The sequence below is a fragment of the Engystomops pustulosus genome, chromosome 7 (assembly GCF_040894005.1).
Source record: "Engystomops pustulosus chromosome 7, aEngPut4.maternal, whole genome shotgun sequence".
NCBI lineage: Eukaryota > Metazoa > Chordata > Amphibia > Anura > Leptodactylidae > Engystomops > Engystomops pustulosus.
The window spans coordinates 15,201,210-15,226,571 of NC_092417.1; the positions used below are offsets into that span (position 1 = coordinate 15,201,210).

The following is a 25,362-nucleotide window of genomic DNA, read 5'->3' on the forward strand; positions in this document are numbered from 1 at the left end:
GCTGCCCTATAGGCTAGTAGAGACCGAGGCCCTTCGCAACCTCATGGCGGCGGCCGCCCCTCGGTATTCGGTCCCCAGCCGCCACTACTTTTCCCGATGTGCCGTCCCAGCCCTGCACCAGCACGTGTCAGACAACATCATCCGTGCCCTGACCAACGCCGTTTCTGACAAGGTCCACCTGACCACGGACACGTGGACGAGTGCTGCCGGGCAGGGCCACTATATATCGCTGACGGCACATTGGGTTAACTTGGTGGAGGCTGGGACCGAGTCTGACCCTGGGGCTGCTCATATACTGCCGACGCCGAGGATTGCGGGGCCTACCTCGGTCCAGGTGTTTCAGGCCTACTATGCCTCCTCCTCCTCCCACCCCTCCTCCACCTCCTCCTCCGAACTACCATCCGTGGGCACGGCGCCATCAGTCGGTAGCTCTAGGCACAGCAGCAGTGCCGTCGCTAAGCGACAGCAGGCGGTGCTCAAACTGCTGAGCCTAGGCGACAAAAGGCACACCGCCCAAGAGCTATTACAGGGCATCACGGCGCAGACTGATCTGTGGCTGGCACCGCTGAACCTCAAGCCGGGAATGGTTGTGTGTGACAACGGCCGTAACCTGGTGGCGGCTCTGCAACTCGGCAGACTGACACATGTGCCATGCCTGGCCCATGTGTTAAATCTGATAGTTCAGCGTTTCCTCAAGACATACCCCAATCTGTCTGATTTGCTCACGAAGGTGCGCCGCATCTGTGCGCATTTCAGGAAGTCCAGCCCAGATGCTGCCACTCTCAGGGCAGCGCAGCGCCGCCTCCAACTGCCCGCTCACCGACTGTTGTGCGACGTGCCCACGAGGTGGAATTCAACACTGACCATGTTATCCAGAGTTTACCAGCAGCGCAGAGCGATTGTAGACTGCCAGATGTCAACTTCCACCAGAACTGGTAGTCAGGTCAGTCAGCTTCCTCAAGTCTACAATGAGGAGTGGACGTGGATGTCTGATATCTGTCAGGTGCTGAGTAACTTTGAGGAGTCAACACAGATGGTCAGTGGCGATGCCGCCATCATCAGCCTCACCATCCCGCTGCTTGGCCTGTTGAAAAACTCTCTGGTCAGCATGAAGTCGGAAGCTTTGCGCTCGTCACAAGAGACAGGGGAAGAATATTCCCTTGTTGATAGCCAAAGCAACCTCAGGTCTGTTTCTCAGCGCATATCGGAGGAGGTGGAGGTGGAGGAGGATGAGGAGGAAGAGGAGGAGAATGTTGGCGAGACACAAGAGGGGACCATTGTTGAGTCCTTCACTGTTCAGCGTGTATGGGCAGAAGAAGAGGAGTTGGAGGAGTTGGAGGAGGAGGAAATGGACAGTCAGGCCAGTGAGGGGAGTGAATTCTTACGCGTTGGTACTCTGGCGCATATGGCAGATTTCATGCTAGGCTGCCTATCCCGTGACCCTCGCGTTCAAAGAATTTATTCCAGCACCGATTACTGGGTGTTCACTCTCCTGGACCCACGGTACAAGCAAAATCTTCCCACTCTCATCCCTGCAGAGGAAAGGAGTGTGAGAATGCATGAATACCAGCAGGCCCTGGTGCACAAGCTGAAACAGTATTTCCCTTCTGACAGCGCTAGCGGCAGAGTGCGTAGTTCTGCGGGACAAGTAGCGAGGGAGAGTAGGCGAGCAGGCAGCTTGTCCAGCACTGGCAAGGGTACGCTTTACAAGGCTTTTGCCAGCTTTATGTCACCCCAGCAAGACACTGTCACCTGTCCCCAGTCTCGGCAGAGTAGGGCTGATCTTTACAGAAAGATGGTGAGGGAGCACGTAGCTGACCATACCATCGTCCTAAATGATCACACAGCTCCCTACAACTACTGGGTTTCAAAGCTGGACATGTGGCACGAACTGGCGCTGTACGCCTTGGAGGTTCTTGCCTGCCCTGCCGCTAGCGTCTTGTCCGAGCGGGTTTTCAGTGCAGCTGGTGGCATCATCACCGATAAGCGTACACGCCTGTCGACTGACAGCGCTGACAGGCTGACGCTTATTAAAATGAATAAAGGCTGGATTTCTCAGAATTTCCAATCTCCACCAGGTGAAGGAAGCTCAACCTGAATAATTGATCCACTCCTCCTCCTCCTCATTTTCCTCCTTCTCCTCCTCTTTGTACAGTAAAGCAGAGGAAAATGGCTATTTTTTGACAGGGCCCACTGGCTCTTGCTATAGTACTTCATGCATTTAATTTTTCTGGAGGGCCACCTACCCGGTCCTCTGTTTGAAACAATTTTTGTGAGTGCCACATACAGGCACTCAATCTATTCCATTTTACTGCAGGGCCACCTACCTGCTCCTCTGGTTTGAAACATTTTTGGGACTGCCACATACAGGCACTCAATCTATTCCATTTTACTGGAGGGCCACCTACCTGCTCCTCTGGTTTGAAAAATTTTTGGGACTGCCACATACAGGCACTCAATCTATTCCATTTTACTGCAGGGCCACCTACCTGCTCCTCTGGTTTGAAACATTTTTGGGACTGCCACATACAGGCACTCAATCTATTCCATTTTACTGGAGGGCCACCTACCTGCTCCTCTGGTTTGAAAAATTTTTGGGACTGCCACATACAGGCACTCAATCTATTCCATTTTTCTGGAGGGCCACCTACCCGGTCCTCTGTTTTAAAAAATTTTTGGGACTGCCACATACAGGCACTCAATCTATTCCATTTTACTGGAGGGCCACCTACCTGCTCCTCTGGTTTGAAAAATTTTTGGGACTGCCACATACAGGCACTCAATCTATTCCATTTTACTGGAGGGCCACCTACCTGCTCCTCTGGTTTGAAAAATGTTTGGGACTGCCACATACAGGCACTATCCAAATTAAATTGTCTCCATAGCAGCCTCCACACGTTGTCTCCATTGCTACCTCCAAAAGTCGTCCATATAGCTGCCTCCATACATCGTCCCTTTATCAAACGAGGTGTGTCAGGCAGAAATTTGGGTTGTTTTCATGGATTCCACATCAAAGTTGTTAACTTTGTCGCCACCCTGCTGTGTAATCCACAAAATATACTTGCAAACTTTTACCATTTAGGGATATTATTTCAGCGCTTCTTGCGCATCTGTTTACATTCCCCTCACCCGCCATATCCTAAACTTATAAGAACGCTACTACACTTGATCTTATACAAAAGGTTCTTAGAAGTGCTGTTTGGGGAGTAGCCTAGAGACAGGGGCTTGGATTGGCGAAAGCGCGCCTGGCTGCAGAGCGCCAGCTCCATCCCAAGATCCAACTAACATAGTTGCAGCACCTTTAATCTACTACTAGTTCACTGCCTCCATAATAATAATAATAATAATCTTTATTTATATAGCGTCATCATATTCTGTAGCGCTTTACAAATCATAGGAAACAAATGTAATGTAACAGAGCACAACATTTGTATGGAACAACAGGAGTGAGGTCCCTGCTCGCCAGAGCTTACGGTTTATGAAGATGATGGGGTAACACGAGGTAAAAGAATATTTAATGGTCAAGCCATTCTTCTTAGGGAATAGAAAAAAATATAATAAATGGAATTGCTGTCGCTTGAACCACTCAGCCGTCATCTTATATACCAGGTCCAGGGTGAATGGGACTGCAGAGAAGTCTGGTGCCTGTTGGTTGCTGGATAACAGATGGGAGGACGACACAGGACGGGTTAGTAGAAGAGTTAAAACTTCATGCAGTTAATGAGTGTTATAGGCTTGCCTAAAGAAATGGGTTTTAAGAGCACGTTTGAAACTTTGGAGGTTAGGTATTAGTCTGATAGTCCGGGGCAGAGCATTCCATAGAATTGGTGCAGCTCTAGAGAAGTCTTGGAGACGCGAGTGGGAGGTCCGCACTAGGGTAGAGGTTAATCTAAGATCACTGGCGGATCTAAGAGCACGGGTTGGGCGATAGACTGAGATAAGAGAGGAGAGGTAGGGGGGTGCAGCATTATACAGAGCTTTATGGATGAGGGTTATTATTATTTTAAACTGTATTCGAAAGGAGACTGGCAGCCAGTGCAGCGACTGGCATGAACTGTAAGCATACATGGTCCCCTTATCAAACGAGCTGTGTCAGGCAGAATTTTGGGTTGTTTTCATGGCTTCCATGTTAACTTTGTCGCCACCCTGCTGTGTAATCCACAAAATATACTTGCAAACTTTTATCATGTACCGATATTATTTGAGCGCTTCTTGCTCACCTCCTTTGGTTCCTCTCTGACACCCATTGGTTTGAAGCCTGAGTCCAATTAGGGTATGTCGCCATGCCACTCTCTAGCCTGCTGCCGCTGCCTCTGCATGCCGTCCCCTATAGTGTCAGGGTCAATTATTGGATGTTTTAGATGCTATCTAGCTTCATTCTGTCACTCTGTCATGGCCATGCTGTTGCCCATAATTTTGGCATAATGGTGCGATTAGGCAGCCTCAGAGGCATCCATGCATGCTGCCCCTGCTGTTTCCTGTCCATTTCCGTGGTGTTTCCATCCTTTTCTGAGGTTCCCAGGTGTTTGGCCAAGCTTCCCTGTGCAGAGCCTTGGTCCCCTTGAAAAATGCTCGAGTCTCCCATTGACTTCAATGGGGTTCGTTATTCGAGACGAGCACTCGAGCATCGGGAAAAGTTCGTCTCGAATAACGAGTACCCGAGCATTTTAGTGTTCGCTCATCTCTATTTTTGAATCTATATTTTTTAATACATTTTTTCAACTTTAATTTTTTATGACAGGCTCAAAAGGATAAATGACCAGAGTTTTAGGTTTGTTTTATAACCAATATATAAATTAGGGTGGTCCATGGTCCAGATGGCTGGTCCTTGGATGCAGAAAGACTGGCTCCACCTACCTTTCAGAAGGACACAAATTACTGTGGAATGGGGGGAACTAGAAAAAAGATTCCAACTTAATTATTGGGCTAAACTCTACTATTATTTTTTTTAAATAGGACTATATTATATCTCATAATTTCTCTTCTGTTCTGTTTTATAGGGTTGGTTCTCATACAAGAAGGTAATAATAATAATGTCTGTGAAATGTCTCTTCATCTGTTTTGTAATTAGTGTAATGTCTTAATGTTACCCCCAATTGTATGTAACGTATTCCTGAGCACTTAGCACAAAGGAATCCCCCCACAAGGGGATCAATAACGTGGTATCATATGTTGTGTACCAGTCTCTGCCCATCAGATTTCACCAATATCAGTATCCTGGCAGAGGTTCTAGTAAATGGGGACTTCTCTGCCCACTTTGTCCTGTGTCTGGCCACACCCCCTCACTTTTTAGTTGCATGTGGGGTGTAAAAACATCAAAAAGTTGCAAAATCTGTACTGTGCATTTTCATGACGTATATGTAGAAAACCGGCATATAATGTATGACAAATTCTTCACATTATTTCATGAAAAACAAAATTCACGTACGTTTCAGAATAAAAATCGGATTGAGTAGGATAAGAGACAAATTAAGTGGGAAACAAGGCACTCTCCCTTAATAAGATATTATGTTTTTTCGTTAAGTTTCTTATTCTAACTTGTACTTTCACAAAGTTTGTTGAAAAGTTAGTTACAATTTAAAGTAATAACTATTCTATTTCCTTTCTGAACCCTACAAATTTTCAGAATTTTTGGTGCTGTTAGTGAGGAATGTATAAACAAAGGAAACGGTAAAACGGACAGACGTGAACAGTAGAACTTAACGTTAGGCCTACCCATCTGTCTCTACCCATTTGTCTTTCCGACCCTAGACAGCAGTTGACAACTGGTCGACATTTCATTCTTGCGGCAAAGTAAAACACTGAGACAAAGGCAGGAAAAAATTAGTGGGTATAAAATCAAAAGAACAACTATGTACAGAGTAAGAGTCAAATGGAAGGTCAGAAGCAAGCAGAGGTCAAAAAAATTCAAAATATAGACGACCAAAAATGCCAGCTAAGGAATGTGGGCAAACAATCCTTTTATAAGAAGGTCCCACCCCAAAGAGTAATTGGACCTGAACGCCTGACATCCAGACCAACACACAGGTGTTACATTTAAATGGAGGAAGCACCTGTCCATCACAATTATCTTAAGCTTCTGTAACCCAGAACAAAGTCATACAAATGAGTATGGTAGAATTTCATTAGGACAGGAGTGAAATAGGGCAGCGTTCAGACTAGTACAAGACACAATGAAAAGTAACTTCAAAATGAATATGTAATTTATAGACAGAGGATGGTGCTGGATGCCAAATGGGCCAAGATATTGCTTTATTTCTTTACAATAAATTGAACACTAAATGTAATAAATGTCAAATTTTTACATCTCTACTTTGCTCCATTATGCATTACATTTTTTAAATCACCTGTGGCTAAAAATGTCTCCAGGTAAATTCTGTGAGGGAGTGATGTTTCATAATAGGGTCAGTTCTCAGTTGGTTACATTGTACTAGGGTCTCAGGGTTTCTCCAGGGTATGGCATCCACAGGTCTATAAAAACACACTTGAACAGCAGATATTATACATAGTGGACAGGTGGCATATTCTATGGACCATATGTACTATGAAGAGGTATATATAAAGAAAAGTAAATATTTTACTCTTTGCATATTGTTGATGATGTCTTCTAGGAGCCGCCATCAGACCTGTGGTGACCTTCACCCCCAACTACAAGAAGATATTTCCATCAGAGAAGATGACAATGACCTGTGATGTGGGATCTACTATAGGAGAGGGGATGGATTATATATGGTACAAGGACAATTCTCCTGTACACAATGGGAAATCCTTTACAATACAATATGCTGGAACATCACACAGTGGAAGTTACCGATGCCAGACCAGACCTGGAGAGATAAGTGACCCTGTTACACTGGGTGTTATTCATGGTGAGTAACTCTACCAGATCATAGATATACAGACCAGTAATTATAATGGAAAAAGTGGGTGTAGCACAGCCACAAATTGTTTATGAGCCAATGCACAAATACCAACACGAAAGCAATACAAGAAAAAAGAATGCATTCAAAGGCTCTTGTATAGTGCAAAAATAAAAATCAAAGTTTATTAGACAACTGACAAATGTTCAAAAAGTACACACATTTAAAATCATTTAAAAATACTCTATATACATGAGATCATACAGTCACTTGGTATAGTGAATCTGTAAACTACCCCCCGACCAACACAAGGTGAGTGATACAAGGCCAACCTGACTGACCAGCAGTAGAATGAATGCTCAATTGCTGAATGCAAGTAAACAAAACCGGGTCCCCTAACCTATCCAAACATGTGAAAAGCCAAATGCAAAAGGTATATTGTAAACGGATAAGCATGAAGAAAGCATCAATGGAGACCAAGAAGAGGACTCTGAAATCGGCGGCAGACCTGAGAGCAGTGAAGGAAGGCTCAGGTGGACGGGGGTGGCGGGCTCCCCACGCGTTTCGTCGTGCAAAGCACGACTTCCTCAGGGGAAGTGGAAGTTACCAATGTCAGACCAGATCTGGAGAGATAAGTGACCCTGTTACACTGGGTGTTATTCATGGTGAGTAACTCTACCAGATCATAGATCTACAGACAAGGTAACAAGTTGTATCACACACAGACTGATAAGCACGGTGGCTCAGTGGTTAGCATTACAGCCTTGCAGCGCTGAGGTCCTGGGTTCAAGTCCCAGGGTCAACATCTGCAAAGAGTTTTTATGTTCCTTCCATGTTTGTGTGGGTTTTCTCCAGGTCCTATGGTTTCCTCTCACACTCCAAAACATACTGGTAGGTTGATTAGATTGTGAGCCCCATTGGGGACAGACCGATTTTGCAGAACTGTTCGGCGCTGCGGAATATGTGTGCGCTATATAAATAAGGGAATTATTAATATTATTATGTCTCCTCATCTTATATCATTGTGTATTACAGGTTGGGTCATCCTGCAGACCCCTCTACATGTCTATGAAGGAGATGACATAAATATAAGATGTCACCACTATCCCGGATACTACGGAGGACAAACAATATTCTATAAAGATAACAAAGTCATCAGAGACTGGGGAGATGATGCGGAATATAATATCAGTAATGTATCTAGGACGACTGCCGGGACATATAGATGTAGGAAATATGTCTATCGTCATTTACTTTATTACCAGCATGAAGATAAAGTTTCTGTAACTGTTCAAGGTAACGTTAGGTTGATTTACATAAATGTTCTCGAAATTGGCGCCAGATTTTTGGTGGAAATTTCCACTAACTGCAAACTGTAGTCATGAATTATCAAATTCTTAATGTAATAATTAAGACCAAATCTTATCAAATGTTAAAAGGTGGCTTACAGTATGAAATCCGGAGCTAAAGCTTCTCCCAGACTCTGCTCTTATATGTGAGGAAATTTTCTACTTATGACAGAATTTTGATACCAGGAGAGATTATGAAATGGCACCTTGTGTATTTATAATGAGCGGATCCTTTAAAATTCTAGGTGCGCGGGCGTTAACTGTGGGTACAACAGAAGTTCACGGTCAAGTCTGCTCAAAACTATACATGTTAGTATTTCCCTATACAGCCCCTGAGATATACCATAGGAATGTCTTCTGTAGGCATGCCTGTGATTGGCCAGGCTGGACATGTTACTCTGCAGTATAAGAGCAGGGTCACATGTCCAGATGCCATTACACACATAAGACAGCTAGGGAGAGGTTACTGTTCATCAAAGGGACAGACAGACAGACAGACAGGCGGAGACTTCAGAAAAAACTGCAATTGCTGGTGTATGGGACAGGGGTGAAAATCTCTACATATAGGGGGCCCGATTCGCGTTTTCCCGACGTTTTACCCAAATATTTCCGATTTGCGCCGATTTCCCCTGAATTGCCCCGGGATTTTGGCGCACGCGATCGGATTGTGGCGCATCGGCGCTGGCATGCAAGCAAAGGAAATCGGGGGCGTGGCCGAACGAAAACCTGACGGATTCGGAAAAACCGCCACATTTTTTTTAAAAATGTGTCGCAAAACTTGCACTTAAACTTGAGTGCATTTCGGCGGACTTCAGCGCAGCAGCGACATCCTGGTGGACGTCAGAGGAACTACCTTAGTGAATCCCGGCCGGACCCGAATCCACCGCAGAGGACGCGTCGCTGGATCGCAAATGGACCGGGTAAGTAAATCAGCCCCATAGTCTTCAGATTAGCTTTAGATTTCATGGTGGGTTTCATCTTTTAATGTTTGAATTTTGTCATAAATTTTACAGTAAGAATTTAAAGAGACTCCTCTTGTAGGTAAACATCTCAAATAATTGCCCTTATAGGGGCACTCTGAAGAATTGTATTGGTGCAGGGATATTTTTTACTGATTATACAGAAATATAAAGCAATACTTGCAAAGACCAGACAGGATTATTAGCATTTACAGTAGCAAGAGCAGGATCCAGCAAGATCTTGAAGAAAACCCATCATACTTTGAATGTAAAACTGCTCCTGACCGTGAATAGCGCAATATTCATATATGAATACATGCCTCAGAAAAGTAATGTTGTCACATAATACCACACACTATCATTTGTATCTTAAAAGTATTGTTGTCAGAGAAAAGAGCACATGATTACATGTTGTCAAAGAATAGCGCAAAATAGAACATGCATCAGGAAAGTAGCATTGTTGGTGAAAATGGTTCATTAATACCTTGATCGTCAAGGTGCTCCTGTCAGTGAATAGCATGCAGTAATACCAAGATGAAATATTTGCTTGCCATTTTCTGTGCCGGAATTATATTCACCAATAATATTCATACTGATAAACTTTCTGCAGTAAGTTTATCATATGGATCGCTTTTGGTTACTACAACGCCAAACAATGTAGCAATACCCCCAATAGAGTGAGGGAGCGTTATATACCGATTCTTCTTTGGTGTGGCAGGTACTCCACTATGAAGGTCCCATGAAGGGTTAATATGTTGCAGATGAGGACACGCATACATTTAAAGGACACCTGTCATCAGGTCTCTGCCACTAGTCCTGTCACATCTACCTGTTGGAGCAGCTCACAAGGATCCCATCCCAGCCTTTATCTAGTTATTTCATACATTAATCATTATAAAATCATCATTATCATGTAAATGAGGCTGGTCACATGGTCAGAGGCAGTGATGTCACCCCTGTTCCCCCTCCCCTCTCCTCCCCCTGCTCATGTCTGTGTATAATGTATAGTAAAGCATTGCTAGTGTGTGTGCTGTATCTGCTGACATGCTGCATCCTCCTAATATACAGGTGAGAGACACAGACATCAGCTACACATGAATCTGACATGTTCTGCTATAACATGGCTGCCTGGGCTGTTGTATCTCTCCTATACACACACACATGCACACACAGGCTGCAGGGGGCGTGGCCACCAGCACCAGGAAGCACATCATTATACAGCATCACACCATTATACAGGCTGTCAGTCATGCACTGGGGGTGTGGCTGTGCCTCCCACTCATGAATAAGCTGGACAGCTTGAATATGCTAATGCTTCATTGGACATTTCACAGGTCATTTGCATACAGTTTTAGGACCTCATTGCTTAAGTTTACAGGCATGTAGAGGGACAATGAAGGGATAGAGGTAATGCTCTCTAAGGGCAGTTTATGAAAAAATATTTAGTTTAGGGGGGTTATTTTGCATGACGGGTTCTCTTTAAGATATGGGCAAAGCTCCTCATCCTGCTTCTTGTTTTCCCAAGCCTGAAATAACCCCTGAGCTATAGCGATGAGTTCAGGGATAGAACTTTCCAGTAAATGAATGAGGAAAACAGATTTGGCCCTTGAATAGTAATGGTCATCTTCCATTGAGATCTCATCAATTGTACATTGAATATAATCAATATAAACCACGTAGTACCAGGAGGCAGAATGTGATTCACATGGTGGAGGATTATCTGTCCACAGGTTTCCTGGTTGTGTAGGGTCCCATCTAGAGATGAGCGAGCACTAAAATGCTCGGGTACTCGTTATTCGAGACGAACTTTTCCCGATGCTCGAGTGCTCGTCTCGAATAACGAGCCCCATTGAAGTCAATGGGAGACTCGAGCATTTTTCAAGGCTCTGCACAGGGAAGCTTGGCCAAACACCTGGGAACCTCAGAAAAGGATGGAAACACCACAGAAATGGACAGGAAACAGCAGGGGCAGCATGCATGGATGCCTCTGAGGCTGCTTAATCGCACCATTATGCCAAAACTATGGGCAACAGCATGGCCATGACAGAGTGACAGAATGAAGCTAGATAGCATCTAAAACATCCAATAATTGACCCTGACACTATAGGGGACGGCATGCAGAGGCAGCGGCAGGCTAGAGAGTGGCATGGCGACATACTCTAAATGGACTCAGGCTTTAAACCAATGGGTGGCAGAGAGGAACCAAAGGAGGTGAGCAAGAAGCGCTCAAATAATATCGGTACATGATAAAAGTTTGCAAGTATATTTTGTGGATTACACAGCAGGGTGGCGACAAAGTTAACAAGTTTGATGTGGAATGCCCTGTAATAGCTCTTGGGCGGTGTGCCTTTTATCGCCTAGGCTCAGCAGTTTGAGCACCGCCTGCTGTCGCTTAGCGACGGCACTGCTGCTGTGCCTAGAGCTACCGACTGATGGCGCCATGCCCACGGATGGTAATTCGGAGGAGGAGGAGGTGGAGGAGGGGTGGGAGGAGGAGGAGGTATACTAGACCTTTGAGACCTGGACCGAGGTAGGCCCCGCAATTCTCTGCGTCGGCAGTATATGACCAGCCCCAGGGTCAGACTCGGTCCCAGCCTGCACCAAGTTAAGTGTAGTAGCGTTCTTATAAGTTTGGGATATGGCGGGTGAGGGGAATGTAAACAGATGCGCAAGAAGCGCATGATGCGCATGGAGCTGGCGCTCCGCTGCCAGGCGAGCTTTCGCCAATCCAAGCCCCTGTCTCTAGGCTACTCCCCAAACAGCACTTCTAAGAACCTTTTGTATAAGATCAAGTGTAGTAGCGTTCTTATAAGTTTAGGATATGCCGGGTGAAGGGAATGTAAACAGATGCGCAAGAAGCGCTGAAATAATATTGGTAAATGATAAAAGTTTGCCAGTATATTTTGTGGATAACACAGCAGGGTGGCGACAAAGTTAACAACTTTGATGTGGAATCCATGAAAACAACCCAAATTTCTGCCTGACACACCTCGTTTGATAAGGGGACGATGTATGGAGGCAGCTATATGGACGACTTTTGGAGGTAGCAATGGAGACAACGTGTGGAGGCTGCTATGGAGACAATTCAATTTGGATAGGGCCTGTATGTGGCAGTCCAAAAAAGTTTTCAAACCAGAGGAGCAGGTAGGTGGCCCTCCAGAAAAATGAAATAGATTGAGTGCCTGTATGTGGCAGTCCAAAAAACTTTTCAAACCAGAGGAGCAGGTAGGTGGCCCTCCAGTAAAATGGAATAGATTGAGTGCCTGTATGTGGCAGTCCAAAAAAGTTTTCAAACCAGAGGAGCAGGTAGGTGGCCCTCCAGAAAAATTGAATAGATTGAGTGCCTGTATGTGGCACTCCCAAAAATTGTTTAAAACAGAGGACCGGGTAGGTGGCCCTCCAGAAAAATTGAATAGATTGAGTGCCTGTATGTGGCACTCCCAAAAATTGTTTAAAACAGAGGACCGGGTAGGTGGCCCTCCAGAAAAATTAAATGCATAAAGTACTATAGCAAGAGCCAGTGGGCCCTGTCAAAAAATAGCCAGTTTCCTCTGCTTTACTGTACAAAGAGGAGGAGAAGGAGGAAAATGAGGAGGAGGAGGAGTGGATAAATTATTCAGGTTGAGCTTCCTTCACCTGGTGGAGATTGGAAATTATGAGAAATCCAGGCTTTATTCATCTTAATAAGCGTCAGCCTGTCAGCGCTGTCAGTCGACAGGTGTGTACGCTTATCGGTGATGATGCCACCAGCTGCACTGAAAACCCGCTCGGACAAGACGCTAGCGGCAGGGCAGGCAAGAACCTCCAAGGCGTACAGCGCCAGTTCGTGCCACATGTCCAGCTTTGAAACCCAGTAGTTGTAGGGAGCTGTGTGATCATTTAGGACGATGGTATGGTCAGCTACGTACTCCCTCACCATCTTTCTGTAAAGATCAGCCCTACTCTGCCGAGACTGGGGACAGGTAACAGTGTCTTGCTGGGGTGACATAAAGCTGGCAAAAGCCTTGTAAAGCGTACCCTTGCCAGTGCTGGACAAGCTGCCTGCTCGCCTACTCTACCTCGCTACTTGTCCCGCAGAACTACGCACTCTGCCGCTAGCGCTGTCAGAAGGGAAATACTGTTTCAGCTTGTGAACCAGGGCCTGCTGGTATTCATGCATTCTCACACTCCTTTCCTCTCCAGGGATGAGAGTGGAAAGATTTTGCTTGTACCGTGGGTCCAGGAGAGTGAACACCCAGTAATCGGTGCTGGAATAAATTCTTTGAACGCGAGGGTCACGGGATAGGCAGCCTAGCATGAAATCTGCCATATGCGCCAGAGTACCAACGCGTAAGAATTCACTCCCCTCACTGGCCTGACTGTCCATTTCCTCCTCCTCCAACTCCTCCAACTCCTCTTCTTCTGCCCATACACGCTGTACAGTGAAGGACTCAACAATGGTCCCCTCTTGTGTCTCGCCAACATTCTCCTCCTCTTCCTCCTCATCCTCCTCCACCTCCTACGATATGCGCTGAGAAACAGACCTAAGGGTGCTTTGGCTATCAACAAGGGAATCTTCTTCCCCCGTCTCTTGTGACGAGCGCAAAGCTTCCGACTTCATGCTGATCAGAGAGTTTTTCAACAGGCCAAGCAGCGGGATGGTGAGGCTGATGATGGCGGCATCGCCACTGACCATCTGTGTTGACTCCTCAAAGTTACTCAGCACCTGACAGATATCAGACATCCACGTCCACTCCTCATTGTAGACTTGAGGAAGCTGACTGACCTGACTACCAGTTCTGGTGGAAGTTGACATCTGGCAGTCTACATTCGCTCGGCGCTGCTGGTAAACTCTGGATAACATGGTCAGTGTTGAATTCCACCTCGTGGGCACGTCGCACAACAGTCGGTGGGCGGGCACTTGGAGGCGGCGTTGCGCTGCCCTGAGAGTGGCAGCATCTGTGCTGGACTTCCTGAAATGCGCACAGATGCGGCGCACCTTCGTGAGCAAATCAGACAGATTGGGGTATGTCTTGAGGAAACGCTGAACTATCAGATTTAACACATGGGCCAGGCATGGCACATGTGTCAGTCTGCCGAGTTGCAGAGCCGCCACCAGGTTACGGCCGTTGTCACACACAACCATGCCTGGCTTCAGGTTCAGCGGTGCCAGCCACAGATCAGTCTGCGCCGTGATGCCCTGTAATAGTTCTTGGGCGGTGTGCCTTTTATCGCCTAGGCTCAGCAGTTTGAGCACCGCCTGCTGTCGCTTAGCGACGGCACTGCTGCTGTGCCTAGAGCTACCGACTGATGGCGCCATGCCCACGGATGGTAATTCGGAGGAGGAGGAGGTGGAGGAGGGGTGGGAGGAGGAGGAGGCATAGTAGGCCTGAAACACTTGGACCGAGGTAGGCCCCGCAATCCTCGGCGTCGGCAGTATATGACCAGCCGCAGGGTCAGACTCGCTCCCAGCCTCCACCAAGTTAACCCAATGTGCCGTCAGCGATATATAGTGGCCCTGCCCGGCAGCACTCGTCCACGTGTCCGTGGTCAGGTGGACCTTGTCAGAAACGGCGTTGGTCAGGGCACGGATGATGTTGTCTGACACGTGCTGGTGCAGGGCTGGGACGGCACATCGGGAAAAGTAGTGGCGGCTGGGGACCGAATACCGAGGGGCGGCCGCCACCATGAGGTTGCGAAAGGCCTCGGTCTCTACTAGCCTATAGGGCAGCATCTCCATGCTAAGCAATCTGGAGATGTGGACATTAAGGGCTTGGGCGTGCGGGTGGGTTGCACTATATTTGCATTTTCGCTCCAGCGTCTGGGGTATGGAGAGCTGAACGCTGGTGGATGCTGTGGAGGATCGTGGAGGCGACGATGGGGTTTTTGTGGCAGGGTCCTGGGCAGGGGGCTGACTATCAGCTGACACAGGGGAAGGAGCAGTGGTGTGCACGGCCGGAGGTGAACGGGCTTGTTGCCACTGAGTGGGGTGTTTAGCATTCATATGCCTGCGCATACTGGTGGTAGTTAAGCTAGTAGTGGTGGAACCCCTGCTGAGCCTGGTTTGGCAAATGTTGCACACCACAGTCCGTCGGTCATCCGGTGTTTCCTTAAAGAACCTCCAGACTTCTGAAAATCTAGCCCTCGCCGCAAGAGCCCTCGCCACGGGAGCTTCACTAGTTGACACATTTGGCGCTGATGCACCAGCTCTGGCCCTGCCTCTCCGTCTGGCCCCACCACTGCCTCTTCCAACCTGTTCTGGTCGAGGACTCTCCTCTGTCTCAGAAGCACTGTGTTCACCCGGCCTATCAACCCAGCTTGGGTCTGTCACCTCATCATCCTCCGATCCCTCAGTCTGCTCCCCCCTCGGACTTCCTGCCCTGACAACAACTTCCCCACTGTCTGACAACCGTGTCTCCTCATCGTCGGACACCTCTTTAGACACTTCTTCCACTACGTCAAGAAGGTCATCATCACCCACAGACTGCGACTGGTGGAAAACCTGGGCATCGGAAAATTGCTCAGCAGCAACCTGACAAGTGGTTTGTGACTGTGGGAAGGGTCCAGAAAACAGTTCCTCAGAGTATGCCGGTTCAAATGCCAAATTTTCCTGGGAGGGGGCAGACTGAGGGGGAGGAGGCTGAGGTGCAGGAGCTGGAGGAGTGCCGATTTCGGTGACATGGGTGGACTGCGTGGAAGACTGACTGGTGGACAAATTGCTCGAAGCATTGTCGGCAATCCACGACATTACCTGTTCGCACTGTTCTGTCCTCAACAGTGCTCTACCACGAGTCCCAGTAACTTCAGACATGAACCTAGGGAGTGTAGCTCTGCGGCGTTCCCCTGCTCCCTCATAAGCAGGTGGTGTCTCACACCGCCCAGGACCACGGCCTCTGACCCCTGCAGTAGTTGGACGCCCACGTCCCCGCCCTCGTCCTCTACCCCTAGCCCTCGGGTTAAACATTTTGAAAATGAGAGTTATAACTTTAATTTTTTTTTAACTTTTTTTTGTGTTTTTTTGTTTTTTTTTGTGTTTTTTAGTTTTTAAAACCAAACGATGCTATCCTATTGCTATGGCTATTTTATAGCCAAGTATGAAAGCACACTACTATGCCAGATGAGATGACGCTGAGTTATTAAACAAAATAAACGTAAAATAAAAAAGGAAATGGCAGACTGTGCCTAATTGAAATCCAACCCCTAATAAATTTTCCCACTTCGGTCTTTGCAATGGATATGTGCGTCACTAAGCGCAAAACACAGCGGTCGCAAGTCTCACTACAAATTGCTCACAATTTGCTAGTAGATGCACTGCAGCAAGTACAGCCACCAGCAGATCAACCAGAAATCAAATATATATAACGCTACTGTAGGCGTAAGTAAGCCGTTTGGATTCTCCTATGGCTATTTTCTAGCCAAGTATGAAAGCACACTACTATGCCAGATGAGATGACGCTGAGTTATTAAACAAAATAAACGTAAAATAAAAAAGGAAATGGCAGACTGTGCCTAATTGAAATCCAACCCCTAATAAATTTTCCCACTTCGGTCTTTGCAATGGATATGTGCGTCACTAAGCGCAAAACACAGCGGTCGCAAGTCTCACTACAAATTGCTAACAAATTGCTAGTAGATGCACTGCAGCAAGTACAGCCACCAGCAGATCAACCAGAAATCAAATATATATAACGCTACTGTAGGCGTAAGTAAGCCGTTTGGATTCTCCTATGGCTATTTTCTAGCCAAGTATGAAAGCACACTACTATGCCAGATGAGATGACGCTGAGTTATTAAACAAAATAAACGTAAAATAATAAAGGAAATGGCAGACTGTGCCTAATTGAAATCCAACCCCTAATAAATTTTCCCACTTCGGTCTTTGCAATGGATATGTGCGTCACTAAGCGCAAAACACAGCGGTCGCAAGTCTCACTACAAATTGCTCACAATTTGCTAGTAGATGCACTGCAGCAAGTACAGCCACCAGCAGATCAACCAGAAATCAAATATATATAACGCTACTGTAGGCGTAAGTAAGCCGTTTGGATTCTCCTATGGCTATTTTCTAGCCAAGTATGAAAGCACACTACTATGCCAGATGAGATGACGCTGAGTTATTAAACAAAATAAACGTAAAATAAAAAAGGAAATGGCAGACTGTGCCTAATTGAAATCCAACCCCTAATAAATTTTCCCACTTCGGTCTTTGCAATGGATATGTGCGTCACTAAGCGCAAAACACAGCGGTCGCAAGTCTCACTACAAATTGCTCACAATTTGCTAGTAGATGCACTGCAGCAAGTACAGCCACCAGCAGATCAACCAGAAATCAAATATATATAACGCTACTGTAGGCGTAAGTAAGCCGTTTGGATTCTCCTATGGCTATTTTCTAGCCAAGTATGAAAGCACACTACTATGCCAGATGAGATGACGCTGAGTTATTAAACAAAATAAACGTAAAATAAAAAAGGAAATGGCAGACTGTGCCTAATTGAAATCCAACCCCTAATAAATTTTCCCACTTCGGTCTTTGCAATGGATATGTGCGTCACTAAGCGCAAAACACAGCGGTCGCAAGTCTCACTACAAATTACTCACAATTTGCTAGTAGATGCACTGCAGCAAGTACAGCCACCAGCAGATCAACCAGAAATCAAATATATATAACGCTACTGTAGGCGTAAGTAAGCCGTTTGGATTCTCCTATGGCTATTTTCTAGCCAAGTATGAAAGCACACTACTATGCAAGATGAGATGACACTGAGTTATTAAAAAAATAAACGTAAAATAAAAAGTAAATGGCAGACTGTGCCTAATTGAAATCAAACCCCTAATAAATTGTCCCACTTTGGTGTTTGAGGTGGATATGTGTGTCACTAAGAGCTAAACACAACGGTAGCAAGTCCCCCTGCAAATTCCTCACAATATGGTACTAGCTGCAAATAAAAAAAAAAAAGTATAACGTTATTGTAGCCCTAAAAAGGGCTGTTGGGTTCTTGGAGAATCACTCCTGCCTAACAGTAAGCTAATAGAACACCCTAACGCTTTCCCTGACCAGCAGCAGCTCTCTCCCTAGCGGCATCCAGACACAGAATGATCCGAGCAGCGCGGGCAGCGGCTAGTCTATCCCAGGGTCACCTGATCTGGCCAGCCAACCACTGCTATCGACGTGTAAGGGTACCACGTCATGCTGGGTGGAGTGCAGAGTCTCCTGGCTTGTGATTGGCTCTGTTTCTGGCCGCCAAAAAGCAAAACGGCGGGAGCTGCCATTTTCTCGAGCGGGCGAAGTATTCGTCCGAGCAACGAGCAGTTTCGAGTACGCTAATGCTCGACCGAGCATCAAGCTCGGACGAGCATGTTCGCTCATCTCTATTCCCATCCATTCAATTTCTGGTCGAGAAAATTTGAAACGTGGCCAGAGCTTGCAGGTGCTGTCCTGCCCTGCAGCCGGTGTGTTGTCAGAGTGTGTGCTCTACACTGCTGGTTGTGTCATCCACAACAAGAGGATTGGTCTATGTACAGGCAATGTGGACATTTATTAAGATGAACAAAGCATGGATCCCACACCACTTGGTTCTGAATAAGTTCTGCATTCCTAGAAATTCAACTGAAATTTTTTCAATTCCGCATTCCTGGAAGTTCAAATTCAATTGTTTTTTTTTTCAATTTGGTATTAATGGAACTTAAAATTCAAATCTTTCAATTCCGCATCAATGGAACTTCAAATTCAAAATTTTCAATTTTGTATTAATGTACCTTTAAATTCAAATTTTTCAATTCCACATCAAAGAATCTCAAATTAAAAATTTTGATAAACCAGAATCAATGGAACTTAAAATTTTAAAATTCTCCATCAATGGAACTTTATATTAACTCAATTTTTCAATTCAGCTTTAATGGAAATTCAAATGAAAACATTTTTCAATTCCGCCTCCATAGAACTTCAAATTAAAGTTTTTCACATTTAAATTCACATTTTTCAATACTATATTAAAATTCAAATAATTTTCAATACTGCATTAAGGGAACTTCAAATTAAAAAAATGTTCAATTCTATATTAATGAACTTCAAATGAAAAAAAAAAATCATATTAATGGAACTTCAAAGTAAAATTCTGTGTTAATGAAACTTCAAATTCACATTTTTCAATTTTGTATTAATGGAAATTAAAATTCAAAAATTTCACATACAGTATTAATGGAACCTCTAAATCCAGGGGCCATTTGAATTCAATGGGGTACGTGTTCGGGTTATAGTTTAGTCGATGTCTGGGTCCAGAACCAAACTTTTCCGCATCCATAGAACATCAAATTAAAATTTTTCAATTCCATATAAATGAAATTTCAAAGCCATATTTTTCAATACTATATAAATGGAACTTCAAATTCAAAAAATTACAATACCGTATTAATGGAAATTCAAAATTAAGGGAATTTCAAATTAAAAAAAAAAGTAAAATTCCTATTAATAAAACTTCAAATTAAAAAAAATCCATATTAATGGAACCTCAAATTAAAATTTTTCAATTCTGTATTAATGAAACTTCAAATTCAAAAATGTCCAATACCTTATTAATGGAACCTCTAAATCCAAGTCCCATTTGAATTCAATGGGGTACGTGTTCGGGTCATAGTTTAGTCAATGTCCAGAACCCTTGAGTCCAAATTTCAACAAATCTGTTCTTCTCCACTCCAAATTAGTTTTATTAGTAAAAAATCGACTTTTATCGACATTTTATGTTGTTCAATCACCTCTAAATATTTATCACCTTTAAATAATAGGTCGCTCCTACTTTTTTTTTCTTTTTAGAGCTTTTCACAACTCCAACAATCAACTTGCTACTACATCCAGTTTTTACTAAGGATAACATGACCCTGAGATGTGAGACGCGTCTCCCTCCTCCCAGACAGAAGACACGGCTGCACTTTACTTTCAACAGAGAAGGACGGATGGTTCAGGGATTTGGGGTCAGTGATATCTATGAAGTCTACAATGTTCAGCTGGAGGATTCTGGGAAATATTCATGTGAGGTGGAAACTACAGATAAGAGAGTAAGGAAGGAAAGTGCAGAGCGACTCATCCAGATACAAGGTGAATATGAATTAATGAATTCAATGTAAGAGTAATGGAATTGAAATAATAATAAATCCCTGGTTAAAGTTGTCATTTAAGTGATTTTTCAAAGTCTTCAGAGAGCGAGCGAGACAATGCACAAGAAGTATCGCAATCTACCTATAACCCTACACTGATCCCTCTGATGCCTGTTGCAGTGTCTAAAGCTACTCCTCATTGTTTTGCATTTGCACTCATAAGAATGGTTGGGCTTAGCTGGTTGGCACCGGTTGGCCTATCAGTTCAAGGTGTCAAGCTGTAATTTCCACCTGTAGGCATTAACCAGGACAGAATATGGTAATTTAAGTAAAGGAGTCTATACCAGGAAGAATCAGGAGAGACAATAATTACTCAAACTGCAAAGAGAGGACTAATCATTTGACAAACCGAAGTGAGGTTAAAAGCCACAGGGCAGAGAAGGTGCTTAATGGTGTTTTAGGAAGGCATAGACAATCAGCTCCACAAGTGCTAGACAATAAGCAGCAATGACCAAGGTCGTTGCCACATTTAGATAATACACAAAGGGACAGGATTAGACAATTAGTCTGGATTCTGGTCTAGTTTCCCAAGGCTCCAACAGTTGTGCAGAAGAATCAAGGGTCAACAGGAGCAGCCTTAAAGAACATCTACCACCAGAATGAAAGACTGTATGCAAACGAGCCCGAGGGGCTCCAGGCTTCATTAACACATATAGACCTTAGAGGTCCTCAGGCTCATTTTCATACAGTATTTCATCCTGGTGGTAGATGCCCAGTGTAACATCTGTGCCTGAGTCATCTACTGCACCTAACGTATGACTGAGGTTGTGCTGTCTTGATTGGATTGTACATCATCTTTTTGTCTTACGCAGTCTCTATCTGGTTAACTTGCTGTGATTAACAGAATATATCTCCAACCACCTTCTGACCAGGGCTATGGAATCGTTTGTAAGGTTTTGATGGATCAGGACTCTTTGCCTGCTATAGTCTTGTACTTGGCTCACTTTATTATTCTGTCATCTGTATTTTGGTATCTTTTACAGTTTTCCTATATTCTTGACTATCCCTTATGCTTAGTGGCTTTTTACTGTTTTGTCCTCTTGGGTTTTGACCCATATTTGACGACTATCTCTCTCTCTCTGTTTGTCTTGTCTTTGTCTCTGTGTATGCACTTTTGTACAGAGAGGGAATATCAACAAGTTTTCTACCTACTACATAGGGTTGGCCAGGCAAGTAGGCAGGGACAGCTAGGAATTTGGGTTAGTCTCAGGGTCCAATGTCTCTTTCTGTGTCTTCATTCCATTCCATGACCCTGATTAACATCCTGATTGTATGGTCTCCTTTATTTCATCCAATTTCTAGAGATATTATCCCATCCGACTATTGCTATGACCAATAATAAAATATATGAAGGAGATCCCATGACCATAACATGTGAAACGACTCATAGTCAATTCATAAAAGCTACAGATGTTCAGTATACTTTCTACAGAGATGGATGGACGATCCAGGAGTTCAATTCAACTAATAAATATGAAGTTAAGTCTGTTCAGCTGAAGGATTCTGGGAATTATACCTGTGAAGTGAAATCCTTCATTAAGACTCTAATGAGGAGAAGTAATAGTATTAACATATGGATACAAGGTAGGTCATTGAATATTGACCAAAGAAAATTCATAACACAGCAGCTTTTCTGGAATGAGGCACTGATAATTTTTATTTTCCTTCTCATGTATAATCTGGTTTCTAGACATTAGTGAGATATGATTAATATCAAGGACTTGATTTAACCAATTCACAGAAGGTTTGCAAGAAATCGATTTAATCGTGAAAAGTTAAATATTATTTTAAAGAGCCCTCAATAGCCAATAGTCACAGAGCCCCCCAATAGTCACTGATTCCTCAGTAGCCAATAGTCAGGGAGACCCCGGAAGACGATAGTCAGGGAGCCCCCAGAAGCCAATAGTCATTGAGTTCGCAAGAGCCAATAGTCATGGTGCCCTCAGTAGCCAATAGTCACAATACTTAGCATAAAAGGAAAAACTTTGTTACCACAAAGTACCATAAAACTCAGCTATATATTGAATTGAATTTTTCATTAAAGGGGTTTTCCCATGAACAAAAGTTAGGCCTTATCCACGGGATAGGGACTAATTTGCTGATCAGTGGGTGCTCAGTAATGAAACTCCCACAGATTACAAAAATGAGGGGTCCAATGGGGTCTCAAGTACCTCTGTCGGACCCCTCGTCGCTCCGTCAATCTAGTGGAGCAGACGGACGTGCATGACCGTTCTGCTCCATTTATCTCTATGGAGCTGATGGAGTTCAGTGAGTGCAGACTCAGCAATTTCCGTCAGCTCCATAGAGATGAAAGGAGAAGAATGGTCATGCATGACCTTCTGCTCCATTAGTCTGACGGAGAGATGAGGGGTCTTACACAGGTACATGGGACCCTGTCGGACCCCTTTAATCTTTGATCAAATTCCCCTTTGGCAAATTCAATTCACTCATCTTTATTCATGGCCACAAACAGAATTCATGGACATCAAGGATAAAGAAATGCACATTGCTGTTATCATCCACATCTTGTCTCTGTTGTGACTTGGGCATTTCCTTTGTGTTATTTCTTCTCTAGAGCTCTTCTCTCCTCCAGTATTGGAAATATCATCTGATCTGATTAACGAGGGGGACAACATGACCCTAAGCTGTGATACAAATCTTAGCGAACACAGACTAGATACATCACTGCAGTATGCCTTCTACAGAGATGGGGGGAATGTTCAGGGATTCAGCTCTTCTAATAAATATGAAGTTCAGTTCATTTCGGTGGAAAATTCTGGGACATATACATGTGAGATACAGACATCAGACACCAGAGTGAGGAAGAGGAGTCTAGGTCTTCATATACAAGGTGACAAGTGTCTATCATCGTGCCCTTGGCACCCAAGTAAAAAAAAATCTAACAATGGACTACATCTCTCTGTAGGGTCGGGTGACTCTTCTTCTCTTACGACAATCCTATTTGTGAGTTTGGGGCTGTTACTGCTCATTGTCATCGTCTGTATCTTCTTGTACATCTACTATCAGCGCAAATCATCCAATAAGGAGCGTCAAACATTAACAGGTAATAGATAGTTCTGCCATTTTCATCCAATTTTTCTTTAGACCACACAATGTCCTTGGTATTTTGATTTTATTTGACTTTCTATTAGGGTTAGTTCCTATGACAGAGATTTTCCAAAGGAAATCAAAGGAAAACCACAGGATCCATTTTCTGCCCAAACATAAAAAAAAGCCACATGCCTCATTTTCTACAAAAAACTAAAGGCGATGAGGTTAAAAATCGGCTTTCAAAAGCCCCAAAGTCAGAATAAGAAGCAACATTTTAATTCTCAAATTCCTTCTTATTTAATTCACATTTATATTGATATGATTTATTATATAATTATATTTTTCATAATTAATATATTTTTGTAAGTCATAATAGTTATTTTTACAATACCCACACCCCCACCACCTACCCAAGGGAATATTTGCAATTTCCATACGGTCAAGTATTATTTTTTTCATATTTTTTTTTTAATTTCTCTTTTCTATTTATTATGAGAAGAAATTTCCTGACTCTTCCTACCTACAACTTTTATCCAACAATCCTGAACCATCCCCCAAAATCCCTAACTCAATTAATGCTGGTAATTCAAACGTATATTTCGTGTATAGCTTATGTGTGACAATCCCTCACTCGCTTGTGACGTCATGAGGTTCACCTACACTAGAGAGCCTCCAATTGACCACATACTACATTGACCTACCTACCCAAGATGGCACCTTTACTTTAAATCTTACTCTCATAGCCCTTGCCCTCACTCAAATTACTGCCACCACCTATCTTTATACTATTATGAAATTATAAGGCAGATAGGTGCCAATTTACAGATTAAAAATTAAGCAATTATCTATATGATTATTAAAAATGTATCTTGGTTATGCTCCCATATCAGAAACACAGGTTCTTTTAGACTAAAAGCAGAGACTTATTAAGTTTTAAAAATTTAATACACTAAAGCAGCGCAAACATGACAACAAACAATCATCATATCAAAAGGTTACAAAACAATTTACATACAATACATACATAAACGGTTTATAAAAATAAAAAATTATAAAAACAAATAACCTTATTACAGAAATAGCAGACTTATCTTTGGCAGAAAAACAGTTGACAAACCTGTCCAGTAAATGGAGCCCCCAAGACAACAAAGAGTAGATGCTGGAAATCTTTAATCCTAATCTCTACATTATATAATTACTCATTAGTTGATACTTATTAAGCATTTTTTTTTCAGCCAGTGAAAATGAGTATCCTAATGAGGGTGAAATCAATTATGCTGTCCTTGCCATGACTAGCAGAGCAGAAAGTAAGTATATGAAACATCCCTTAACCCAAAAAAAAACTATTAAGTACAGGCAGTCCTTGGTTCCATAGGTTTGTACTTAAGCTGAATTTGTATGAAAGTCGAAACTGTATATTTTATCATTGTAGACAAAATTCTTTTTTGTCTCAGTGATAATTGGAGTTTCAAAATTTTTTGCTGTAATAAAGCTTCAGTACAAACACCTTTCAGCTGATCATTGCAGTCTGGGACTATAGTAAAGCATCCAGAGACTTCACCAGGGGTCACAGTGGGACAAGTGGTCCGTCTTTAACTAGGAGTCATTTGTAAGTCGGGTGTCCTTAAGTAGGGGACCGCCTGTAGTTACAATTCATAGATTTAAAAACAGGTAGTAAGAAGAGTTAACAGGAGGAAGGGAAAAAAAATATCAGGGACTTCTCAAGGTCATTGCTTTACAAGGCTGAAGTCCAAAGGCAACGAAAAAGGTACATCACTGAGGAGTCTAGCGTTGGCAAAAGTGAAATATATTCAGTAACAAGCCAAATCAAAGAGTAAAAGGAGCCGCACTACACTCGGGCATCAACTAACATGGCAATTGGGCACCAGATGCCATGCCAATCTTATGCCCCTGGGGAACATAGAGGGAGCCATTGAGTGAAATAGGAGGCAGGAGCAGAAAATGAGTACAGGCATTATATGTCTGTAGACACAGGAACAACCAAAATAG

General features: G+C 43.8%; 1 protein-coding gene across 1 annotated transcript in view; it reads left to right on the forward strand.

Annotated features, from left to right (window-relative positions):
• The window catches only part of LOC140069991 (Fc receptor-like protein 5), a 31,967-nt gene that overhangs the window by 3,005 nt on the left and 3,600 nt on the right, over positions 1-25,362 (forward strand). The window contains exons 2-11 of the mRNA XM_072116325.1: positions 5,001-5,021; positions 6,612-6,869; positions 7,118-7,172; positions 7,452-7,525; positions 7,896-8,156; positions 19,961-20,242; positions 21,604-21,885; positions 22,877-23,152; positions 23,228-23,365; positions 24,588-24,659. Coding sequence (XP_071972426.1) covers positions 5,001-5,021; positions 6,612-6,869; positions 7,118-7,172; positions 7,452-7,525; positions 7,896-8,156; positions 19,961-20,242; positions 21,604-21,885; positions 22,877-23,152; positions 23,228-23,365; positions 24,588-24,659 — 1,719 coding nt within the window. The remainder of the gene's footprint in view (positions 1-5,000; positions 5,022-6,611; positions 6,870-7,117; positions 7,173-7,451; positions 7,526-7,895; positions 8,157-19,960; positions 20,243-21,603; positions 21,886-22,876; positions 23,153-23,227; positions 23,366-24,587; positions 24,660-25,362) is intronic.